The sequence below is a fragment of the Lathyrus oleraceus genome, chromosome 3, assembly GCF_024323335.1.
Source record: "Lathyrus oleraceus cultivar Zhongwan6 chromosome 3, CAAS_Psat_ZW6_1.0, whole genome shotgun sequence".
Taxonomy (NCBI): Eukaryota; Viridiplantae; Streptophyta; class Magnoliopsida; order Fabales; family Fabaceae; genus Lathyrus; species Lathyrus oleraceus.
This window is the reverse complement of record NC_066581.1, coordinates 482018686-482041319: the sequence shown is the minus strand read 5'-3', so window position 1 is coordinate 482041319 and position 22634 is coordinate 482018686. Positions and strand designations below refer to the sequence as shown.

Genomic DNA, 22634 nt, shown 5'->3' with positions numbered 1-22634 from the left:
TTATATGATAAATAAGCCGGTGAGATCAAAATAATTGCAAATTCCCCCAAATTAAATATTAAGTTTATGCTTTCCAAGCTTTAGCACTCATCAAGACTAGTATCAAATAATGTAGATTTCGCCTACGCGAGGTGTATGTTCTATATTAGTAAGGTGCGATGGGATAATTGTAATATCCAATTGAAAAAACAATGGGTCAAACTTAACTAAACAAATTATAATAAGATTATATACGTTTAGAAGCAAGAGTTGGAAATGATCCATATGATGGATTGGAATAAGGAGTTATTCAACAAACTAAAATATTTGAGAGTTGTACACGATACAATTGGAAGGAGTTCCTACCTAAATAACCTAGTTTTGTGTAATCCGCCTATGCAGACCTAAAACAAAGTGAAATGTGGATCTCGACCCACTAGAAAATCTTCCAACGGGATTTTCTAAATCAAACAGTGAGGGTCATTTGTTTTGAGTAAAATAGTGAGAGCATATTTAATTAAAGGCCTAATTAAATATGTTATTTTAATAATACTTATATTTTCATATTTTTCATGTAGATTACCATTACAACAAACACATCTAATAACATTTTGTGATCAATCCTTGATAAGGAAAAATTGTCTAGGACAAATTTTCTGGATTGATATCGAAATCTGAGGATTATCCTCAAGTATGATAAAAAGTTGTATGTCTTGGAGAAACGTGTTCCTGAAGAGGAACCTCCTAGTTTTGCACCTAAGGCAGAAATATATGCTTATAAGAAACATGTCGATGATGCCAATAAAGTTGCTTGCCTCATGCTATCTACCATAAACTCGGAGTTATAAAAGCAACACGAGAACATGGTAGCGTTCGATATGATCATACACCTGAAGATGATATATCAAGAGCAGACAAGGCATGAAAGCTTTGAAGTTTCAAAAGCCCTTTTTCAAGGCAAGTTAGCTGAGGGAGCCCTTGTAGGTCCCCATGTGCTTGATCGCTATATTCTCAAGTGCACGAATCGCGTCAGAGTAATATAAAAGAATATCGATCCCACAGAGACCAAATCGTCAATCTATCGATTACTATTGTTACGATGTTTATCTAAGGCGGTACAAATGAGATATTGATGTCGCAAAATAACAGTAAATAAAGAAAATGATAAATACAGTGTAGATAAAGATAGGCTTGAATGTATTTCACGTCAGTTAAATGATGCTTCGATTGTCTAAATGGAACTACTTATGGGGCAATATTTTCTACTCTTGAAAAGAATCCATTTAACAGGAACTGTCGCTTTCGTGTATTCAGAACCGAGTTTACCCTTAAATTAAGGCCTTTTATTGTCACTTATAAAAGGTGCGCAAAACGCTAAAGTAGTAAACCTATTTTTAAGAAATAAGACTCGTAAGCTTAGTTGAAAAGTGATTTTGATTCAGAAAGTTTACCCAATGAGTTTCCTGATTTTAAATCTATCAACGCGTCCGAAAACAGTTTCAAAAATCGTTTTTCCTTAAATTGATAAAAAAAATTCTTAGTTAACTAAGCCAGGGTGCTTTCGCACTCCTTGAGTAGTTAAAACTAACCAAGTTTGTTTCAGAAAACTCGAATTAAAAATAAAAAAAAACCCCTAAAGCATTTCTACAGATGCAATATGTGAAACATCTCTTTAACCGCGATCCTTACATTCTAACCTTTGAAAGATTTAGCTAGACATGGTAATACAAACAAATACAACGATGTTGAACATGATGAAAAGAAGTTTAGAATGTAAGGCGTGAAGAACAAGTAAAATGTGTAAAATAATTAAAACGAGCAATAAAGATAATGGCGAGAAAATTAAATAAAGTAAAGACAATGGCATGAAATTAAATAAAGTAAAGACAATGGCAGAAAATTAAATAAAGTAAAGCATGACAAGGAATTAAATAAAGTAAGACATGGTAAGTAAAATAAAAAGGCGATTAAATTAGAACCTGCTCCAAACGGAGGCTTTAAATCTGGTACAAGAAAATAAATAAACCTTTGACTTTGAAAATAAAGACGACAGCAAAATCAAAGTGCTCCAACCCAATTACACTAAGGTGCGATAACCCCTCGATGTAAGGATTACCGCTTTTACATATGATAATATAGTCTTAGTGTTGTAAACTAAGTTGGATGCCTTGGAAGTGAACTAGAATGACCTATTTATAGAGGAACTCAACAGTATGCAAAGACCGGGATGCCCTTCAACTTCTCTTTAGTGGGAATATGGAATTCAAAGGTGGCGCTCACCACCCTTCTATGGCGCCCGCCATGTGAGTAAATGGGGAAGTTCATGGGATCGTGGCAGTTTCCTCCTGGTTGAGGGCTGACGTGTCATGGCCTCTCCTATAGCGGCCGCCATGTAGAACGCCATGAGTATAATATTTGCCGAAAACCCTACTTTTTGGTCTTTTTGTTTCGTTTCTTCTAAAAAGGTCCTAAAAGAGATAAATACCTGAAAAACATAAAAGAAAGCATAACACAAGCAAAATGATAATAAATACCTAATAAACATGTGAAATCCAAGTCAAATACACGGTGTGATTCAGTGTGATAAAATTCTCCCACGCTTAAACCTTTGCTTGTCCTCAAGCAAAACTCTTTATAGCTCATGCAAGAAAAACAGTATCAACCAGAGTTAATTCAAGGCTAAAAATGCTTATAAGTTCATTCAAGTAACGTATCGATAGGTACTAACGAATCAAGCTAAGGATATTGTAGTGACAACTTCTACAAATGTGGTCATAGGCTTCATTCCTATACAAATCAATCCATATTACCCCACCATACCTAGGCCTTATTTTCATCTTCTTCAAGTCCTTTTCATTCAGGTGCAATCACATTAAGCCCGTTATCCGTACATACTCATAGTAAGGTGACCGGTTAGTGATTATGATCTTAAGCATGGGGCTCTGGTACATAAGTTGGTGTAACCCCTTTATTTAACCCAATTGTAGTTGTGGGGGATTGGATCGTAATCCACCCTACCAAGTTCAGCACCAGATACCTCTGAACCAACCAACAATAGGCATATTATTATATATATTTTTTATTTTTCTTCTGCATGTTTCGCAAACCTCTTTATTTTGCTGGGTTAAATGACCGTGTGAGAGTCACCTAGCCCGGAATTTCATACAACTAGAGAACAAAGCAGAAATTTTTATGATTATTCACTTATTTTCATCGGTCCCCTACGTGGAGCATGCTTAAGCCGGAGCTGGCTGTAAGGATAAACTACTTAAGGACTTATTTGGAACAAAAATTAGGGCCACGACATATGGCGTATCAGGATCGACTCTTATAATCATGAAACCTACGGTGTCAAGACGATATCGATTTTTAGAAAAAAAATTCTCAAGTCTTTTACATCCTGTCATAAACCTGTCTTATAGCCTGAATATTCAAAATACACTATTTTCTTTGCTTACAAATTTTTTGGTAAGGCTAAAGAAATGGGAGAAGTACGGATACACCACACAGATGACTCGTCAAACACATGTTATTTTATTAAAAGAAAAGCAAACAACTAAAACATACTGAAAATAAAGGAAAGCGATAAAAATCTCCTCCCACACTTAAACCAAACATTGTCCTCAATGTTTCGATATGAGATAGGGTAGGAGTAACCTGAAAGAGAGAACTATGGCTGATCACCGTCACCGCCCTGGTCAGGATGCTTGGGTCGATGACTCCTGCTACGAGTATTAATACCTTCCTCCAGCTTCCTAGAGCGACCTAAGAGAGACCCCTGGTTGGCCTCGATAAGTGCGAAGTGCCGCTCATTAGCCTATTGCTGGCGATGCTGCTGATTAGTGATTGCAAGCAAGGACTCCGTGATAGTCTGATGTGCTTTCTCAGTGCACTGCTGGGAGGCTGCCATAAAACTCATATTATCAGTCAATTGTTGGTTTATGGTATTTAGAAGGGCGCCATGCCTTTCTTCCCGAGCCAGGTGCTCGCGCCACATCTCCTCAGTGATATAAAAACTTACCTGCAAAATGGTCAGAAGAAGAAGGTGCAGTGTGTGCAGGTGATGCAGTGTGTGTAGGAATATTATGAGCAGGGGACTGGTCGCGCCGGTCATACTCATCATCGGTTCCTTACCCATCGTCCATAGGGACATTAGGTGGCAAAGGACCGATAAAAGGTGGAGCATCGAGATCATATGTCCAGTTCCTTGCATGTCGCACATCTGTACACTGAGAGCAAGGTAAAACAACACTTGGTATAGCTACATCATGGATCATGAGGTTATAACTACCTGCTCGTCGCACCTTGCACAATTTCATATCCTTCAAAAATTTCAAGTTAATAGTGCGGTGAGGGAGCGGTTCTAAGGTAGCTAACTCAGCGTTAAGATGTAGCGTTCTAGCAATAGAAGTAATTAATCCACCAAAAGAAATGCTTCCTCCTTTTTTTAAAATGGCGGACATATGTGCAAGCATAAAAGGAACAGGATTGATCATTTGATTAGTAAGGCAACCCTGTAAGAATAGCAACTCGCGAGCATTTACTTTATTAGAATTTTCCCGACCAAAAATAGTACATGCCAAAAGATATCGAAAAATACGGATGGTCGGGTTATGAATAGTGGAGGCTAAAATTCCTTCAAAAGAAGTGACAACCACATTTGATAATCTATTCCAAAAGTTAAATGCTTCGAGTGCCCATTCAGCATCTAAGGGTGTCTCACAAATGACACCCTCTTCGTAAGGCATTCCTAACAAACTTGTTAAGGCATCGGTAGTGTACTCATATTCAACACTGAATATTCTAAAACATACGGTACCAACCGTGCTAGCAGTGCCAGGATGAACGGTTTAAATTAGGGAACTAAGAAATTCCCTGGTCAGCCTATCATAGGTGGGTTCCTTATTAGCAAAAATATCTTGCAATCCTAAATTATCTAGCATATGAAAAACACTATGATACGTCCCTAAAGTATACAAACAGTCCTCATCTACATACCTGGTGGCGAGAATTTCTCATGTTTGCAACTTCTGTAAAATTTTGTTTTGACGCTCCCCAGGTTTCCCTTCGTGAAGGATGATATTGTTGAATTCCATTCCAGCCATTGATGGTGAGTGAAGAGAAAATGGGTTTTTCTGGTAAGGAAGTGAAAATGGGATTGTAGTGGGTTTTTGGTGGAGGAAATTGATGAATGAAGTTTGGAAATGATAATGGGTTGGTGTTAGAATGATGAAGTTGGGAATTTTCGTGGACTTTGATGGAGGTGGAAGGAGGAAAAAATGGGTTTTGAGAGGTTGAAGAAGGTAAAAATGGGGAATTTAGGGATTCTGTCCCATTAAATGTACAGACCCCATGGCGCCCTCCATGAGGCTTATGGAACCTGCCATGATGCCAAATTTGGTGTTTGGGCCGGCCATATTTCTTGTTCTTGGGCTTCAACTTTTTCCTCATTTTGCAAAGGAGGTGCACATAGGATTCCATAACATGCTGTCTTTTTTTTTTTTGATTAAGCTTGATAAATGACAAAAATAAAAAAAGTAAAGTAAAGTAAAAATAAAATAAAAACATAATAATAGTAACACACACACACACACATATATATATATATATATATATATATATATATATATATATATATATATATATATATATATATATATATATATATATATATATATATATATATATATAAATGAATAAATAGTAATAAGTCACGGGTCGAGAGATGCTAGGAAAGGAAAAGCAAGCATAAAGTCAAAAGGAAAAATAAAAACAAGAATAAATAATAAATAATGGAAAATAAGTAAAGCAAACGGCATATCTCGGTCGATGATATCATCAATGCCCAAGGAATAATGGAGTCTCCTCAACTTCAGATCCTCGGAGCTCTGCAATCTGGTGTCTAAGGTCAACGATCTCATTGTTCAATATATCGGCTTTAGTGGCATGTGTGGCATCTGACACTTCGACCTGCAAAGCAACGTCAACAAGCTCCTGACGGAGCTGGGCTATCTCTATACGAAGCTTAAGAAGCTCAGAATGCATGCTTGGACTCTGAAGATTTGGATTATTGGTGAGGATTTTGATTCTAGTAGGTGGGATTCTCTGCTCATCTACTGTCTCGCCTTGGCCTTCTATGGCATAGGCCCAGTTGGCCTGATTATAAACACAAGTTACCTGAGGGTCTGGTAAAGTAAAGTAGTGGATAGTCTCATCCTCGATCAAGAGCCTGTATTGGTCTGGGTGGAAAGAAGATCTCCTCAAGAGGCCACAGTCCAGACAGAAGTCAATATCCATCAAAGTATAACTGTAGTAAGATGTTAGGTGAAATAGCCTTCTATCAAGTCCTAGGGAGGAGGCTATATGAGTTACCGTGCTTCCAACATGTATAGGACTCACAGCGGAGCGAGCATTAAGATAGAGACTCTCGATTAGAAAATCTCCACAAGCTACCGGGCGTGACTGAGTGGTACAATACATGAAGAAAATCTCTTCAGCACTTACGTCTGTATCAGTGTCACTCTTCCCCAAGAAGGTGTGGGCAATAGTCATCTAAAAATATCTAAAAGTAGGATTATGGATCTTGTTAGAGATTTGGGTGGAAGGGTCAGGGCTACCTCCACATGTAATGTCACTCCAGAACTTCTCAACATCTCTACTCAAGAAATAGCTCATGGGGAGCTCAGATGAGGCATCATAAGTAGTATGAAATCCAAGTAAGTCACCGAAACGCTTATGGTTGAAGGTGTACTTTGTCCCAAAAATCCTGAAATTAATGTGGCCACCATCACTAGCGTGACGAACATAGGGCTCGTAGTTCAGCGAGCTCAAGAACTCCAAAGTGAGGTTCTTATAAGTCACATACATCACTTCAGTATACTCATCCCATTGCAACTGGCTGCACAAATGCCTGACACTAGGTTCAATGCCTAATGCTTCCATACAACTTGAATTAGGATATCTGGTGGGTAGCATTGGACGCTGGGAAAGCATGGCATAGTGTTGCTCCTGTACTGGGTCACGAAAGATCACTGGCATAGTGATAAAATTCTCCATCCTGAAAAGTTAGGTTAAAAACAGAGGACACCTGAAATCGCAAATATTGCAAATGTTAGTCTAAACATATATATATATATATATATATATATATATATATATATATATATATATATATATATATATATATATATATATATAACAAATGAAAATATAAATTGAAATAGTAAAAGTAAAGTAAAGGAAAAAGAAATCATGGGTTGCTTCCTATGCAGCGCTTGTTTAACGTCGTTAGCTTGACGATTTGAACTTTATATATCAGAGGTAGGAACCATAGGGTTGATCAGAGTATGTCCAGGGCATTCTGTGGGGATGTCACCTCCTTGATATTGCTTCAGTCTTTGTCCATTTACCACAAACGGATTACAGGAATTGTTTCGAATTTCAACTGCTCTAGATTTGAGGATTTTGGAAACCTTAAAGGGGCATGTCCATCTCAAACGCAACTTACCTGGAAAAGTCGTAATCTGGAATTGAAAAGGAGAACAGAGTCGCCTATATTAAAGTCCTTTTCACAATCCTTTTGTCATGCCATGCTTTGGTTCTTTCTTTGTATATAATGGCATTCTCGTAAGCGTTCTGGCGAAGTTCCTCGAATTTGTGGATATCGAGGATTTGCTTCTCGCCAGATGCTAGGTAATCCAAATTCAGGGTCTTGATGGCCCAATATGCTTTGTGCTTAAGTTCAAAAGGTAAGTGGCATGACTTCCCGTAGACTAACTGGTATGGTGTAGTTCAATAGGGGTTTTGTAAGCAGTTCTGTAAGCCCACAATGCTTCTGTTAGCTTTTCAGACCAATCTTTTCTGGATATTGAAACAGTTTTTTCCAAGATTTTCTTAATCTCTCTGTTTGATACTTCCACTTGACCATTAGTTTGGGGATGATATGGTGTTGCTACTCCGTGTTTTACTTCGTACTTTCTTAAGAGTTTACCGAATATCCTGGATATAAAATGTGATCCACCATCACTTATGATAAGTCGTGGTACTCAAAATCTGGGGAAGATATTGTTTTTAAACATCTTGATGACTACTCTTGTGTCGTTAGTGGGTGAGGCTATATCTTTTATCCATTTGGACACATAGTCGACGACTACCAAAATATACTTGTTTCCCATCGAAGATGGAAAAGGTCCCATGAAATCAATACCCCAAACATCGAATAATTCCACTTCTTGGATGTTCTTCAAAGGCATTTCGTCGCATCTTGAGATGTTTCCAGCGTGCTGGCACCGGTCACATTGGACAATATAAGTATGGACATCACACCATAGTGTTGGCCAATAAAGACCAGCTTGAAGGATCTTAGCGTATGTCTTGGATGTGCTTGAATGTCCACCATAGGGTGAAGAGTGACAATGCTCTATGATATTTCTAACTTCTTCTTCCGGGACGCAACGTCGAAAGATGTTATATGTTCCTCTTTTAAAAAGGAGTGGTTCATCCCAATAGAAATGTCTTACATCTTTAAAGAACTTCTTCTTTTGTTGATAATTAAGGTCAGGTGGTATGATATTAGCGGCTAGATAATTCACAAAATCAGCGTACCATGGTACTCTGCTAATCTCTGAAACTGTTCCAAAGTTATCTCTATCAGGTTCAAGGGGAACGGTCTCTAACTTAGCTATTAATCTGTCATAGGTGAAATCATCATTTATAGGTAAATGGTCTGGCTTCAAATGCTCTAGTTTGGAAAGATGGTCAACAACTACGTTTTCTGTTCCTTTTTTGTCTCGGATATCTAAGTCGAACTCTTGCAGCAAAAGGATCCATCTGAGTAATCTAGGTTTCACATCCTTTTTGCTCAGAAGGTAACATATAGTTGCATGGTCTGTATAGACTATAATCTTAGATCCGACAAGATAAGACCTAAATTTATCAATTGCAAAAACTACAACTAGGAGTTCCTTCTCTATTGTCGTATAATTGAGTTGAGCAGCATCTAGGGTTCTACTAGCGTAATATATCACATGTAATTTCTTATTTTCTCTTTGTCCTAAAACAGCTCCTACAGCGAAAACGCTAGCATCACATATTATTTCAAAAGGTTGAGTTAAATCCGGAGTTTGTAAAATGGGTGCTAAAATTAGCGCTTGTTTTAAATGATTAAAGGCTTCGATACATTTTTCATCGAAAATGAATTCAACGTCTTTCATCAGAAGGCCGGTCAGGGGTTTTGTTATTTTAGAGAAATATTTGATAAACCGTCGGTAAAAACCGGCGTGTCCAAGAAAACTACGGACTTCTCTAACAGTCTTAGGAGGGTTAAGGTTTTCTATCACTTCTATCTTTGCTTTGTCGACCTCAATGCCTCTTTCAGATATTATATATCCTAACACTATGCCTTATTTAACCATAAAGTGGCACATCTCCCAGTTTAATACAAGGTTAACTTCTATGCATCTTTCTAGGATTTTCTCAAGATTAATGAGGCAATTCTCAAAGTCAAACCCACATACCGAGAAATCATCCATGAACACTTCCATAATTCCGTCGAGATAATCTGCGAAGATTGACATCATACAACATTGGAAAGTAGTTGGCGCATTGCAGAGTCCAAACGACATTCGTCTGTAAGCAAATGTTCCGTAAGGACAGGTGAAGATTGTTTTCTCTTAATCCTCGGGGTGTATAGGTATTTGGAAAAATCCAGAATATCCATCCAAATAACAAAAGTAAGAGTGTCTGGCAAGACGCTCAAGCATTTGATCTATGAATGGAAGGGGGAAATGGTCTTTCCTAGTTGCCTTATTGAGTTTCCTATAGTCTATGCATGTACGCCATCCGCCTTCTATACGTTTAGCTACATGTTCGCCCTTCTCGTTCTGCACGACATTGATGCCTCCTTTTTTGGGTACCACATGTACAGGACTTACCCATTTACTAACGGAGATCTGATAGATTGTACCAGCTTCTAGTAGTTTAAGGACTTCCTTATTTACCACCTCACTCATTACAGGGTCGATTCTTCTCTGATGTTCTCTGGAAGGTTTTGAATCCTCCTCTAGCGAGATCCTGTGCATACACACGGATGGGCTTATACCTTTTAAATCAAAGATGTTGTATCCTAAGGCAGAGGGGTATCTTCGTAAAACATTCAAGAGTTGGTTTGTCTCGTCTTGGTTTAAGGTGGCACTAACTATTACTGGGCGGTTCATTTCTTTATCCAAAAACTCGTATCTTAGGTTCTTGGGCAATTCCTTAACTTCTTGAGCTGGTTTTTGAGAGTTTGGTGAAAGGTCTGGAGTAAGGGCCAAACATTCGTTAGTGTGAGGTTCTGTTTCCTTCAGCTCGTCATCCTTTTCATTCGGGTTTGAAAATGGTTCGTTCATAGGTTCTTCTTGATCAAATTCCCTTATGCAATCATCTATGATATCAATCGCGTAACATGCGTCTCCTATGATTGGTGCCATCAGGAACTTTGAAAGAATAAACTCTATCTTTTCATCTCCTACTTCGAAAGTTAATTTTCCTCTTTTAACGTCTATTATAGCTCCGACTGTTGATAAAAATGGTCTACCTAAAAGGATATGGATGTCATCGTCTTCCTTGATATCCATGACCATAAAGTCTGTCGGGATATAAAGTTGACCGATCCTAACGGGGATGTCTTCTAATATGCCTACAGGATACTTAACCGATCTATCGGCTAATTGGAGGGACATCTTAGTTGGTTGTAATTCTCCTAAGTTTAACCTTTTACACACAGCTAAGGGCATTAAACTCACACTAACGCTTAAGTCTAGGAAAGCTTTGTCGATCACATGACTCCCTAGAATTCAAGGTATAGAAAAACTCCCAGGGTCTTTCTCCTTCTTAGCAAGTTTATTCTCGGAAATAAAGTTGCAATCCAAGGGTTTGGGATCGTCAAGCCTACGCTTGTTGGTTAAGATGTCTTTGAGAAATTTGGCGTAAGATGGAATTTGGGTGATGGCTTCGGTGAAAGGAATCTCTACATGAAGCTTCTCTATTACTTTTATAAACTTTTGGTATTGGTTATTGATTTTGGTTTGTTTAAGTCTTTGCGGATATGGGATTGGTGGTTTGTACGGGGGTGGTGGTTTGTAAGTTTTATCTTTGGCTTCTCCTTCTTGGTCGGTTTGTTTTTCGGGTTCCATTGGTTCCTCTTCTTGGTTGGCAGGTATATTTTCTTTAGAAGCTTTGGACTCGCTCATTGCTAGGTTATGAGGCCCTTCGTAAGAGGTCCCACTTCGTAATGCGATAGCGTTAGCTTGCCCTCGAGGGTTGAGTTGAGATTGTCCAGGGAATTGTCCTCCAGGTGTAGTTTGTGGGGCTTGGTTTTGTGCTACCTGTGAGATCTGGGTTTCAAGCATCTTATTGTGAGTAATTATTTGATCAACCTTAGTCCCTAATTGCGTCATCAGTTCGTTTATGTGAATGTTCTGGTTTAGGAATTCTCTATTTTACTGAGTCTAGCCTGATATAAAGTTGTCCATGATCTTCTCAAGGTTAGGCTTCTGGGGCACAACTTGCATAGGTTGATTCGGTTTTTGGGCTTGAAAACCTTATGGTCTTTGAGGTACAAAATTTCGAATAGGGTTCTAGTTTTTATAGGGAAAAATCGGGTGATTCTTCCATCCAGGGTTATAAGTGTTTGAAAATGGGTTACCTTGGGCGTAATTCACTTGGTCGGTGTTCAGGTCATTTAAAAGGTTACATTCCGCTGATTCGTGTCCTTTAGATCCACAAAGTTCACACTCTGTATGGACTACCGCTGCGGTGTTAGAGTTTATAGAAATATGTTCGACCTTAAGGGCTAAAGCGTCCATTTTCGCTTGCATCATGTCCATAGAACTTATCTCATGTATTCCATCTTGGGTCTCCTTTTTCTCTACTGATGCTCGTTCAGTTCCCCATTGGTAATGGTTTTGGGCCATATCCTCAATTAGGTCACAAGCTTCAGGGTAAGGTTTGTTCATCAACGCACCACCAGCGACATCGTCGATGCTCATCTTTGTGTTATAATGGAGTCCATTGTAGAAGGTATGAACGACCAGTCATTGTTCTAGGTCATGGTGTGGACAGACTCTTAACAACTCTTTGTATCTCTCCCAAGCTTCAAAAAGTGATTCTCCTTGGTTTTGAGTAAACCTAGTTATTTGGTTTCGAAGAACAACAGTCTTACTAGGGGGAAAATATCTAGCAAGGAATACTCTCTTAAGGTCTTCCCATGTAGTTATTGAGTTAGCTGGAAGTGAATCTAACCATGAACGTGCTTTATCCCTGAGGAAGACAGGAAATAATCTTAAACGAATCGCATCAGGTGAAGCACTGTTGGATTTAAAAGTGTCAGCCAGTTGGATAAAGACTTTTAAATGTTGATTTGGATTCTTAGTAGCGGGACCCACGAATTGGTTTTGTTGCAGTAATTGCAGTAAAGATGGTTTTAGTTCGAAATTGTTGGCAGGAATGAGGGGGTTTACTATACTAGAACTAGGTTCCTCGTCAGAGGGTTGGGCAAATTCCTTAAGAGGTCTCCGGTCGCGATTCTCGGCCATAGCTTTCTTAATTCAGATGAGTAAGAGACGTGTATGAGTGTAACGTTCGGGTTCCGCTAAAGGATCTACTAAATTTCTGGTACTACGGGTTCTTCGCATTTACAGACTAATAATGCCTTAGTCTAGACGATGTAACAACAGGGTACGAAATTTGACGAAGTTGGTCCCCGGCAACGGCACCATAAACTTGATCGCTATATTCTTAAGTGCACGAATCACGTCAGAGTAATATAAAGGAATATCGATCCCACAAAGACCAAATCGTCAATCTATCGATTACTATTGTTACGATGTTTATCTAAGGTGGTACAAATGAGATATTGATGTTGTAAAATAACAGTAAATAAAGAAAATGATAAATACAGTGCAGATAAAGATAGGCTTGAATGTATTTCACGTCAGATAATTAATGCTTCGATTGTCTAAATGGAACTACTTATGGGGCAATACTTTCTACTCTTGAAAAGAATCCATTTAACATGAACTGTCACTTTCGCGTATTCAGAACTGAGTTTACCCTTAAATTAAGGCATTTTATTGCCACTTATAAAAGGTGCGCAGAATACTAAAGTAGTAAACCTATTTTTAAGAAATAAGACTAGTAAGCTTAGTTGAAAAGTGATTTTGATTCAGAAAGTTTACCCAAGGAGTTTCCTGATTTTAAATCTATCAACGTGTCCGAAAACAGTTTCAAAAATCGTTTTTCCTTAAAGTGATAAAAAAATCCTAGTTAACTAAGCCAGGGTGCTTTCGCACTCCTTGAGTAGTTAAAACTAACCAAGTTTGTTTCAGAAAACTCGAATTAAAAATCAAAACAGCCCTTAAAGCATTTCTACAGATGCAATATGTGAAACATCTCTTTAACCGCGATCCTTACATTCTAACCTTTGAAAGATTTAGTTATACATGGTAATACAAACAAATACAACGATGTTGAACATGATGAAAATAAGTTTAGAATGTAAGGCATGAAGAACAAGTAAAGCGTGTAAAACAATTAAAACGAGCAATAAAGATAATGGCGAGAAAATTAAATAAAGTAAAGACAATGGCAGGAAATTAAATAAAGTAAAGACAATGGCAGGAAATTAAATAAAGTAAAGCATGACAAGGAATTAAATAAAGTAAGGCATGGAAAGTAAAATAAAAAGGCGATTAAATTAGAACCTGTTCCAAACGGAGGCTTTAAATCTGGTACAAGGAAATAAATAAACCTTTGACTTTGAAAATAAAGACGACAGTAAAATCAAAGTGCTCCAACCCAATTACACTAAGGTGCGATAACCCCTCGATGTGACGGATTACCGCTTTTGCAGATGATAATATAGTCTTAGTGTTGTAAACTAAGTTGGATTTCTTAGAAGTGAACTAGAACGACCTATTTATAAAGGAACTCAACAATATGCAAAGACCGGGATGCCCTTCAACTTCTCTTTAGTGGGAATATGGAATTCAAAGGTGGCGCCTACCACCCTTCTATGGCGCCCGCCATGTGAGTAAATGGGGAAGTTCATGGGATCGTGGCAGTTTCCTCCTAGTTGAGGCCTGATGTGTCATGGCCTCTCCTATAGCGGCCTCCATGCAGAACGCCATGAGTACAATATTTGCCGAAAACCCTAATTTTTGGTCTTTTTGCTCCGTTTCTTCTAAAAAGGTCCTGAAAGAGATAAATACCTGAAAACAACACAAAAGAAAGCATAACACAAGCAAAATGATAATAAATACCTAATAAACATGTGAAGTCTGAGTCAAATACACGGTGTGATTCTGTGTGATCAGTGCTCAAGATGATTGGGTATGTGGAGAACCTTGAGAGGTTAGGTTTTCCCCTCGGAAAGGAACTTGCGACTGATTTGATCTTGCAATCGTTGCCAGAGAGCTTCAGTCAATTTATCCTTAATTTCAACATGAATGATATAAATAAATCTTTTCTTGAATTGCTGAGCAGAATCTGAAGTCAAAAGGGAAATCCATTCTGATGATCAGAAATGGAAATAAAAAAGAACAAAATTCCCACCAAGCAGGGTGGTAAAGGGAAAGGCAAGGAAGTTGCCAAACCCAAACCCATTTCTCCTGCTTTAAAGCCTAATAGAGGCATAGCAAAGGATGACACCTGCTTCCATTGCGGTAAGGCTGGACACTGGAAGGGAAACTACCCAAAGTACCTGGAAGATAAGAAGAATGGATTAGAGACTTCAACTTCAGGTATTTTTGTTATTGAAATTAATCTATCTACTTCTTCATAATGGGTATTAGATACTAAATGAGGTTCTCACATTTGTACCAATGTGCAGGGGCTAAAAAGGAGTAGAGATTTGGCAAAAGGTGAAGTTGACCTGCGAGTTGGCAATGGAGCAAAGGTTACTGCTTTAGCCGTAGAAACTTATGTATTGACTTTACCTAGTGGTTTAATAAATCAGTTAGAGAACTGTTATTATGTACCTGTAATTAGCAGGAATATTATTTTCGTTTCTTGTTTGGACAAGTTTAGTTTTTCATTCATAATAAAGAATAATTGTTGCTCCATTTATTTGAATGATATATTCTATGCTACTCCACGAATGAACAATGGACTATATATACTTGATCTTAAAAATCCTATTTATAACATTAATACTAAAAGGATGAAACCTAATGAGTTAAATCCAACTTACCTTTGGCATTGTCAATTAGGCCACATAAATGAGAAACATATTTCCAAACTCCATAAAGATGGACTCTTCGACTCTTTTGATTATGAATCATATGAGACATGCAGATCTTGTTTAATTGGAAAGATGATAAAGTCTCCATTCATAGGAAAAGGTGAAAGATTTAATGATCTTTTAGCCCTCATACATACTGATGTATGTGAACCACTGAACATACCAGCCATATGAGGTTTTTAGTACTTCATCACATTTACTGATGATTTCAGTATATATGGTTATGTGTATTTAATGAAACACAAATCAAATTCCTTTTAAAATTTCAAGGAATTCAATAATGAAGTACAAAATCAACTAGGTAAGAATATTAAAACTCTTCGATCAGATCGAGGTGGTGAATATTTAAGCCTAGAGTTTGATGACCATCTGAAAGAGTGTGGGATTCTATCCCAACTTACTCCTCTTGGAACACCCCAATGGAACGGTGTATATGAGAGAAGAAATCGAACCTTGTTATACATGGTCTAATCCATGATGAGTCACACCGATCTTCCAAACTCCTTTTAGGGACATGTACTATTGACAATAACTTACACACTTAACCGTGTTCCATCCAAAAATGTTGAGAAGACATCATATGAGATATGGAGTGGTAAGAAACCACATATGTCTTACATGAAGATTTGGGGTTGCGAAGTTTATGTGAAACGACAAATTTCAATTAAGATCGAGCCCGAATCTGACAAATGCTTATTTATGGGGTATCCTAAAGAAACAAGAGGGTATTACTTCTACAATCCTTCTAAGGGCAAAGTGTTTGTCGCTCGAACTGGAGTCTTCCTAGAAACGGATTTTATTTCCAAAGGAATCAGTGGTAGGAAAGTAGAGCTTGAAGAAATTCAGTAATTACAAATCATTGATACACCTATGGAGGAATTAGAGCAAGAAATACAAGTAGTTATGGAAAAGCAACCTGCTCAAATAGAACAAGACCAACGTATGTCAAGCAGGATATGTCACCTACCTGAGAGATATCTATATCTCAAAGTTGATTAAGGTGATGTATTACTCATGGATCAAGATGAGCCTCTGACCTACCAAGAGGCCATAAATGGTCATGAGTCTGAGAAGTGGCTAGAAGCCATGAAATCTAAAATGGATTCCATGTACACAAACCAGGTTTGGGCCTTGGTAGAGACTCCTGTAGGATTTAACCCTATAGGATGCAAGTGGGTCTTCAAAAAGAAGACTTACATGGATGGTAAGGTACATACCTATAAGGCAAGACTGGGGAAGATATTGTTTTTAAACATCTTGATGACTACTCTTGTGTCGTTAGTGGGTGAGGCTATATCTTTTATCCATTTGGACACATAGTCGACGACTACCAAAATATACTTGTTTCCCATCGAAGATGGAAAAGGTCCCATGAAATCAATACCCCAAACATCGAATAATTCCACTTCTTGGATGTTCTTCAAAGGCATTTCGTCGCATCTTGAGATGTTTCCAGCGTGCTAGCACCGGTCACATTGGACAATATAAGTATGGACATCACGCCATAGTGTTGGCCAATAAAGACCAGCTTGAAGGATCTTAGCGTATGTCTTGGATGTGCTTGAATGTCCACCATAGGGTGAAGAGTGACAATGCTTTATGATATTTCTAACTTCTTCTTCCGGGACGCAACGTTGAAAGATGTTATATGTTCCTCTTTTAAAAAGGAGTGGTTCATCCCAATAGAAATGTATTACATCTTTAAAGAACTTCTTCTTTTGTTGATAATTGAGGTCAGGTGGTATGATATTAGCGGCTAGATAATTCACAAAATCAGCGTACCATGGTACTCTGCTAATCTCTGAAACTGTTCCAAAGTTATCTCTATCAGGTTCAAGGGGAACGGTCTCTAACTTAGCTATTAATCTGTCATAGGTGAAATCATCATTTATAGGTAAATGGTCTGGCTTCAAATGCTCTAGTCTGGAAAGATGGTCAGCAACTACGTTTTTTGTTCCTTTTTTGTCTCGGATATCTAAGTTGAACTCTTGCAGCAAAAGGATCCATCTGAGTAATCTAGGTTTCACATCATTTTTGCTCAGAAGGTAACATATAGTTGCATGGTCTGTATAGACTATAATCTTAAATCCGACAAGATAAGACCTAAATTTATCAATTGCAAAAACTACAACTAGGAGTTCCTTCTCTATTGTCGTATAATTAAGTTGAGCGACATCTATGGTTCTACTAGCGTGATATATCACATGTAATTTCTTATTTTCTCTTTGTCCTAAAACAGCTCCTACAACGAAATCGCTAGCATCACACATTATTTCAAAAGGTTGAGTCCAATCCGGAGTTTTTAAAATGGGTGCTAAAATTAGCGCTTGTTTTAAATGATTAAAGGCTTCGATACATTTTTCATCGAAAATGAATTCAGCGTCTTTCATCAGAAGGCCGGTCAGGGGTTTTGTTATTTTAGAGAAATATTTGATAAAGCGTCGGTAAAAACCGGCGTGTCCAAGAAAACTACGGACTTCTCTAACAGTCTTAGGAGGGTTAAGGTTTTCTATCACTTCTATCTTTGCTTTGTCGACCTCAATTCCTCTTTCAAATATTATATGTCCTAACATTATGCCTTCTTTAACCATAAAGTGGCACTTCTCCCAGTTTAATACAAGGTTAACTTTTACGCATCTTTCTAGGAATTTCTCAAGATTAATGAGGCAATTCTCAAAGTCAAACCCACATACCGAGAAATCATCCATGAACACTTCCATAATTCCGTCGAGATAATCTGCGAAGATTCATATCATACAACATTGGAAAGTAGCTGGCGCATTGCAGAGTCCAAACGACATTCGTCTGTAAGCAAATGTTCCGTAAGGACAGGTGAAGATTGTTTTCTCTTAATCCTCGGGGTGTATAGGTATTTGGAAAAATCCAGAATATCCATCCAAATAACAAAAGTAAGAGTGTCTGGCAAGACGCTCAAGCATTTGATCTATGAATGAAAGGGGGAAATAGTCTTTCCTAGTTGCCTTATTGAGTTTCCTATAGTCTATGCATCTATCCTCCATTTTAGTTTTTCTTCCCTACAATACAGAATGAGTCCTCATTACCCTATATGATGGCCATGTGTTTGTACTTCTGTTTAATTCTTTAAGTTGCTCAAATAATATGGTGATGAAAATGGAAAACTGGAATATTGCATGATGATTGATATTTTTAACTTGAGTTAGTAGTGGTCCTTGGTGTTTATGTGTAACAAAGTTTTTTGGGCAGGTTGACATGCAGGTTTAATGTAACACCCACTTATAATATATGTCTAGAATACATATTATACATAGTGTAATACTGGTACTGAAATACATAAGCGCCTAGTGGCAACAATGTACATATTTACAATCCCAAAAGAAAACACTACATGGCACAAAACGTACACAAAAGTGCCCAAAAATAAAACTAGGAGCTAGATCATTATAGAATGATCTCAAAAATATATACACTGCGGAGTAACCATCCAAAACATCAGGTAATCAAAACATCACTCTATCTTGTCCTTACCCTTCGCCTACTCAGAACCACCTGAAAAATAATCAAAAACATGGGGTGAGAATAATCCCAATGGGTTCCCTATCTTATGGGTCCACTCGGCTCTACAGGGTTTTCTAATCAATATCCAACTTAAGTCAACAAGGGAAGGAAGACTTAAGTGAAGGGGGACTAACTCGCAATGTATGGCAACATGCACCTGAGTTCTCACAACTCAAAACAAAATCATTATTCAGATTCATGAAACATCAATCCCTGAGCGGCCCTACGTCTAGGGCAAGCCCAGTTCATGCATGCTCGTATGATTCGACTTTCGCGGTGGATATTGAGTCCTCTATGAGTTCCAAACTCATTTCAAGCGACCATCACTCGTATGAGACTCTAACCCACTTAGTGTATCTTTCACCATATTGGACTCTAACCCACTTAGGTGTCCACCTTTCCCCCATGTCCTCCGTGGTTGGGGCTCAGACCCAATTGAGGCACGAATCATCGGTATCACATCCTATTGCTTACTTATTTAAGCATATTAAATAGAGATGTGCACCACCAAGGGAAAACCATTCTGAATACATGATCGGTTTCACAAATCATAACAAGATTCATCAATCACAGGTGACTTCATTAACCAATATACACAAGCAATAACATGGCATGTTCCATACAAAACGTCTCACTCTCAACTATAGCAACCATCCATCCACGACCTCCACATAAGCATCGTGCAAATGAATGTCGCCTTCTAATGTTATCTAAGTTATAGGTCTAACTTATTGCCTAAAATGATCACTAGGTTAACCCACTAGATTTAATATGTAATTCTCATATTTAACATTCATTCAATTCAAGTAGAACATCACAAATGATTAATGGTAGGCGAAATGCATTTAGAAACATCAAAGAAATGAATTTTGAAGTGTTTGGTATAAGCCAATCGATTGGTTGGGGAAGCCCAATCGATTGGTTCCTCTCACATTTCTGTTTTTCTAAGAATACAGAGTATCAATCGATTGATCCTCAGTGTCAATCGGTTGGCACCTGAAAAATTTCCAGTTTTCCAAAACAGAAAGTTTGTGCAATCGATCTGAGGATTGTGTCAATCGATTGGTTCTCATCAAAATATCATATTTTCCAACTTTGGGTGTGTGACAAATCGATTGGCTTGGAGAAAAAGTCCAGGACCAATCGATTGGTCTATATCATATTCTCAAAAATTCTTTCTGTATCACTTGGATTTCCACCTGCATAATCCTGTTTCTTTCTAACAGTTAACCCACTACTTCTTCAAACCAAAATCCATCATACAACATACCTATATATATATATATATATATATATATATATATATATATATATATATATATATATATATATATATATATATATATATATATATATATATATATATATATATATATATATATATATATATATATATATATATAAGTTGTCAATTATATTCTTTATGGAAATGGAAAATCCATTCGGGGAATTTCCGACACAAGGATTCAATTAGTTCGGACTTGTTTAGTCTTCAATTAGGATGACGGCAAAAACAGTTCTTCGATTGAGGAGGCCCCCGCTTCCTTTATTGAAGTATGTACAAATGGTTTGATTGAGTATTTTCTAAGAATTGACTTAGTAAAATCGAATACTTCATATATTAGAAAAAGAAATGAACCATCTGGTTTCAGATTGATTGGGGATAATAAATCGGATCGAATCAATCCATTTTTTTCTGGTTTAAAGTTCATAAACACAACCATAACCAATCATTTAGTCACAATAATCATGAAAAGCATATCAAAGCAATTGTTCATGGAAATCAACATAATCAAGAGAAAACATTCATCATATAACATGGATTCTTATAGTTAATCTATGATTCTACAACCTTAATCTCTAGAAATCTTAGGGTTTCTAACTAGAACCCACCTCAAGAAATAGAAGAGGATAAGTTATTGAGGATGAGATGACGATATGAAGATGATGATGTTGATTCCAAGCTCTTGATTTCTCCAAGCTTTTCTTCTTCTTCTTCATTAGCTTGCTTCCTCTTCTTCCACCCTTCCCTTTTTCCTCTGATAACTTCTACTGATAGCTAGATATTTCACAAGGCAAATGGAGTTATAACATGTGGTGGTGAGTGAGCCATGGGTTAGAAACAAGTGTCCATGAAACATTGTATGGTTAGAAAGTGGGTAGAAGTGGTAGGAACAAATATCTTGAGTGATACCACACTTAGATAATTGTTGTACAAGAGCAATTGACCCATTATTAGTGTTACCAAAATGTCCCAATTAATAAAAGGCCAATCCCAATTAATACTAATTAAGTCAATCTAAATTCACTATTTACTCTATTTATCACAACTGATAACTTTTAGAGCACATAGGAACTCAATTGATCTCAATTAATAGGAATTTGAGTATTTAATGAAATACAGGGTATTACATCCTCCCCCCTTAAATAAAAATTCATCCCCCTTAAATGGAAGAGGTGAGGGTAAACTTCTTGCATTTCTGACTCCAGTTCCCAGGTAGCATCGCCCGGATATGATTCATCCCACTGAACCTTAACAAGAGGAATCTCCTTATTCCTCAATACCTTAACTTCTCGTCCTGCAATACGACTTGGTAGAGGTTCAAAAGTTAGGTCTGCTTCTACTTCTATTGAATCTAGAAGAATAGGCTTAAGAGAATCTGGAATGAACTTTCGAAGTTGAGATACGTGAAAAACGTCATGCATTTCTGATTGAGAAGGTGGTAAGGCTAATCCGTAGGCTACTTCTCCAATCCTCTCTATAATCTGGTATGGCCCTACATATCTCAGACTTAGCTTTCGTGACTTAAACGGTCCCTTCAGTCTCAATCTTAGAGTCACCTTCAAGAATACATGATCACCTTCATCAAATTCCAAAGGTCTTTTTCTGTGATCTGCATAGCTCTTTTGGAGATCTTGTGCTTTCTTTATCTTGTCACGAACCATCCTTATCTTTTCCGTAGTCTATTGAATAATCTCCGGACCTAAGATTCTTTCTTCACCAACTTCCGTCCAACACAAAGGTGTTCTACATTTTCGTCCATACAAGGCTTCATAAGGAGCCGTCCCGATACTTGCATGGTAATTGTTGTTGTATGCGAACTCAATCAATGGTAAGAGCTCTTTCCAATTTCCTCCACTTTCAAGTACACAAGCTCTTAACATATCCTCCAGTGTCTGTATCGTCCTCTCAGTTTGACCATCTGTTTGAGGATGATTACACATACTAGTTGGAACACCATGCAGTCTTACGATTTCTGAAATGAACGACCGTGCAAGATGACTTACCTTGTAAGTAGTCTTCACAACCAAGAAGTTCACGAACTTAGTTAACCGATCCACAATCACCCAAATTGAATCATAACCACCTTGGGTCCGAGGTAACCCTACTGCAAAATCCATTGAAATACTATCTCATTTCCAAACTGGAATCTCTAAAGGTCGCAATAAACCACCTGGCTTCTGATGTTTGATCTTTACTTGCTGGCATACTATGCATTCTGACATATACTCTGCAATATCCCTTTTCATTCCAGGCCACCAATAGTCATTCTTCAAGTCTTGATACATCTTCGAAAAACCTGGATGTATGGTAAACGCCCCCTTGTGGGCTTCCTCCAAAACTTTTCTTTTCATCTCGCCATCATTCGGGACACAAATCCTTTAATTAAATAGAACAACTCTATCTGGTGATTGAGCAAAACCCGGTTGAGTCGACATCTCTTGCAACTTCTTATCTATCATTTGTCCTTGCCGGATCTTTTCCCTTAGGTTAGAAGTAACATTCATATTTCCAATTATCACACCATTATGCGTCCAATTAAACCGAAGATTAAGA

At 37.7% G+C, this 22634-nt stretch overlaps 1 protein-coding gene and 1 non-coding gene across 2 annotated transcripts; one reads left to right on the top strand and one right to left on the bottom strand.

Moving 5' to 3' along the window:
• The first annotated feature begins 12064 nt into the window (after window positions 1-12064).
• LOC127133218 (small nucleolar RNA R71) lies at window positions 12065-12170 on the top strand. Its single transcript, XR_007807208.1, has one exon. It is a non-coding gene; the product is annotated as a small nucleolar RNA R71 (small nucleolar RNA).
• Window positions 12171-21163: 8993 nt separating this feature from the next.
• Window positions 21164-21742, bottom strand: LOC127131759 (uncharacterized). The gene has a single exon (XM_051060672.1). It carries the CDS (start codon window positions 21740-21742, stop codon window positions 21164-21166), a length of 579 nt encoding a protein of 192 aa, XP_050916629.1.
• Window positions 21743-22634: the final 892 nt, after the last annotated feature.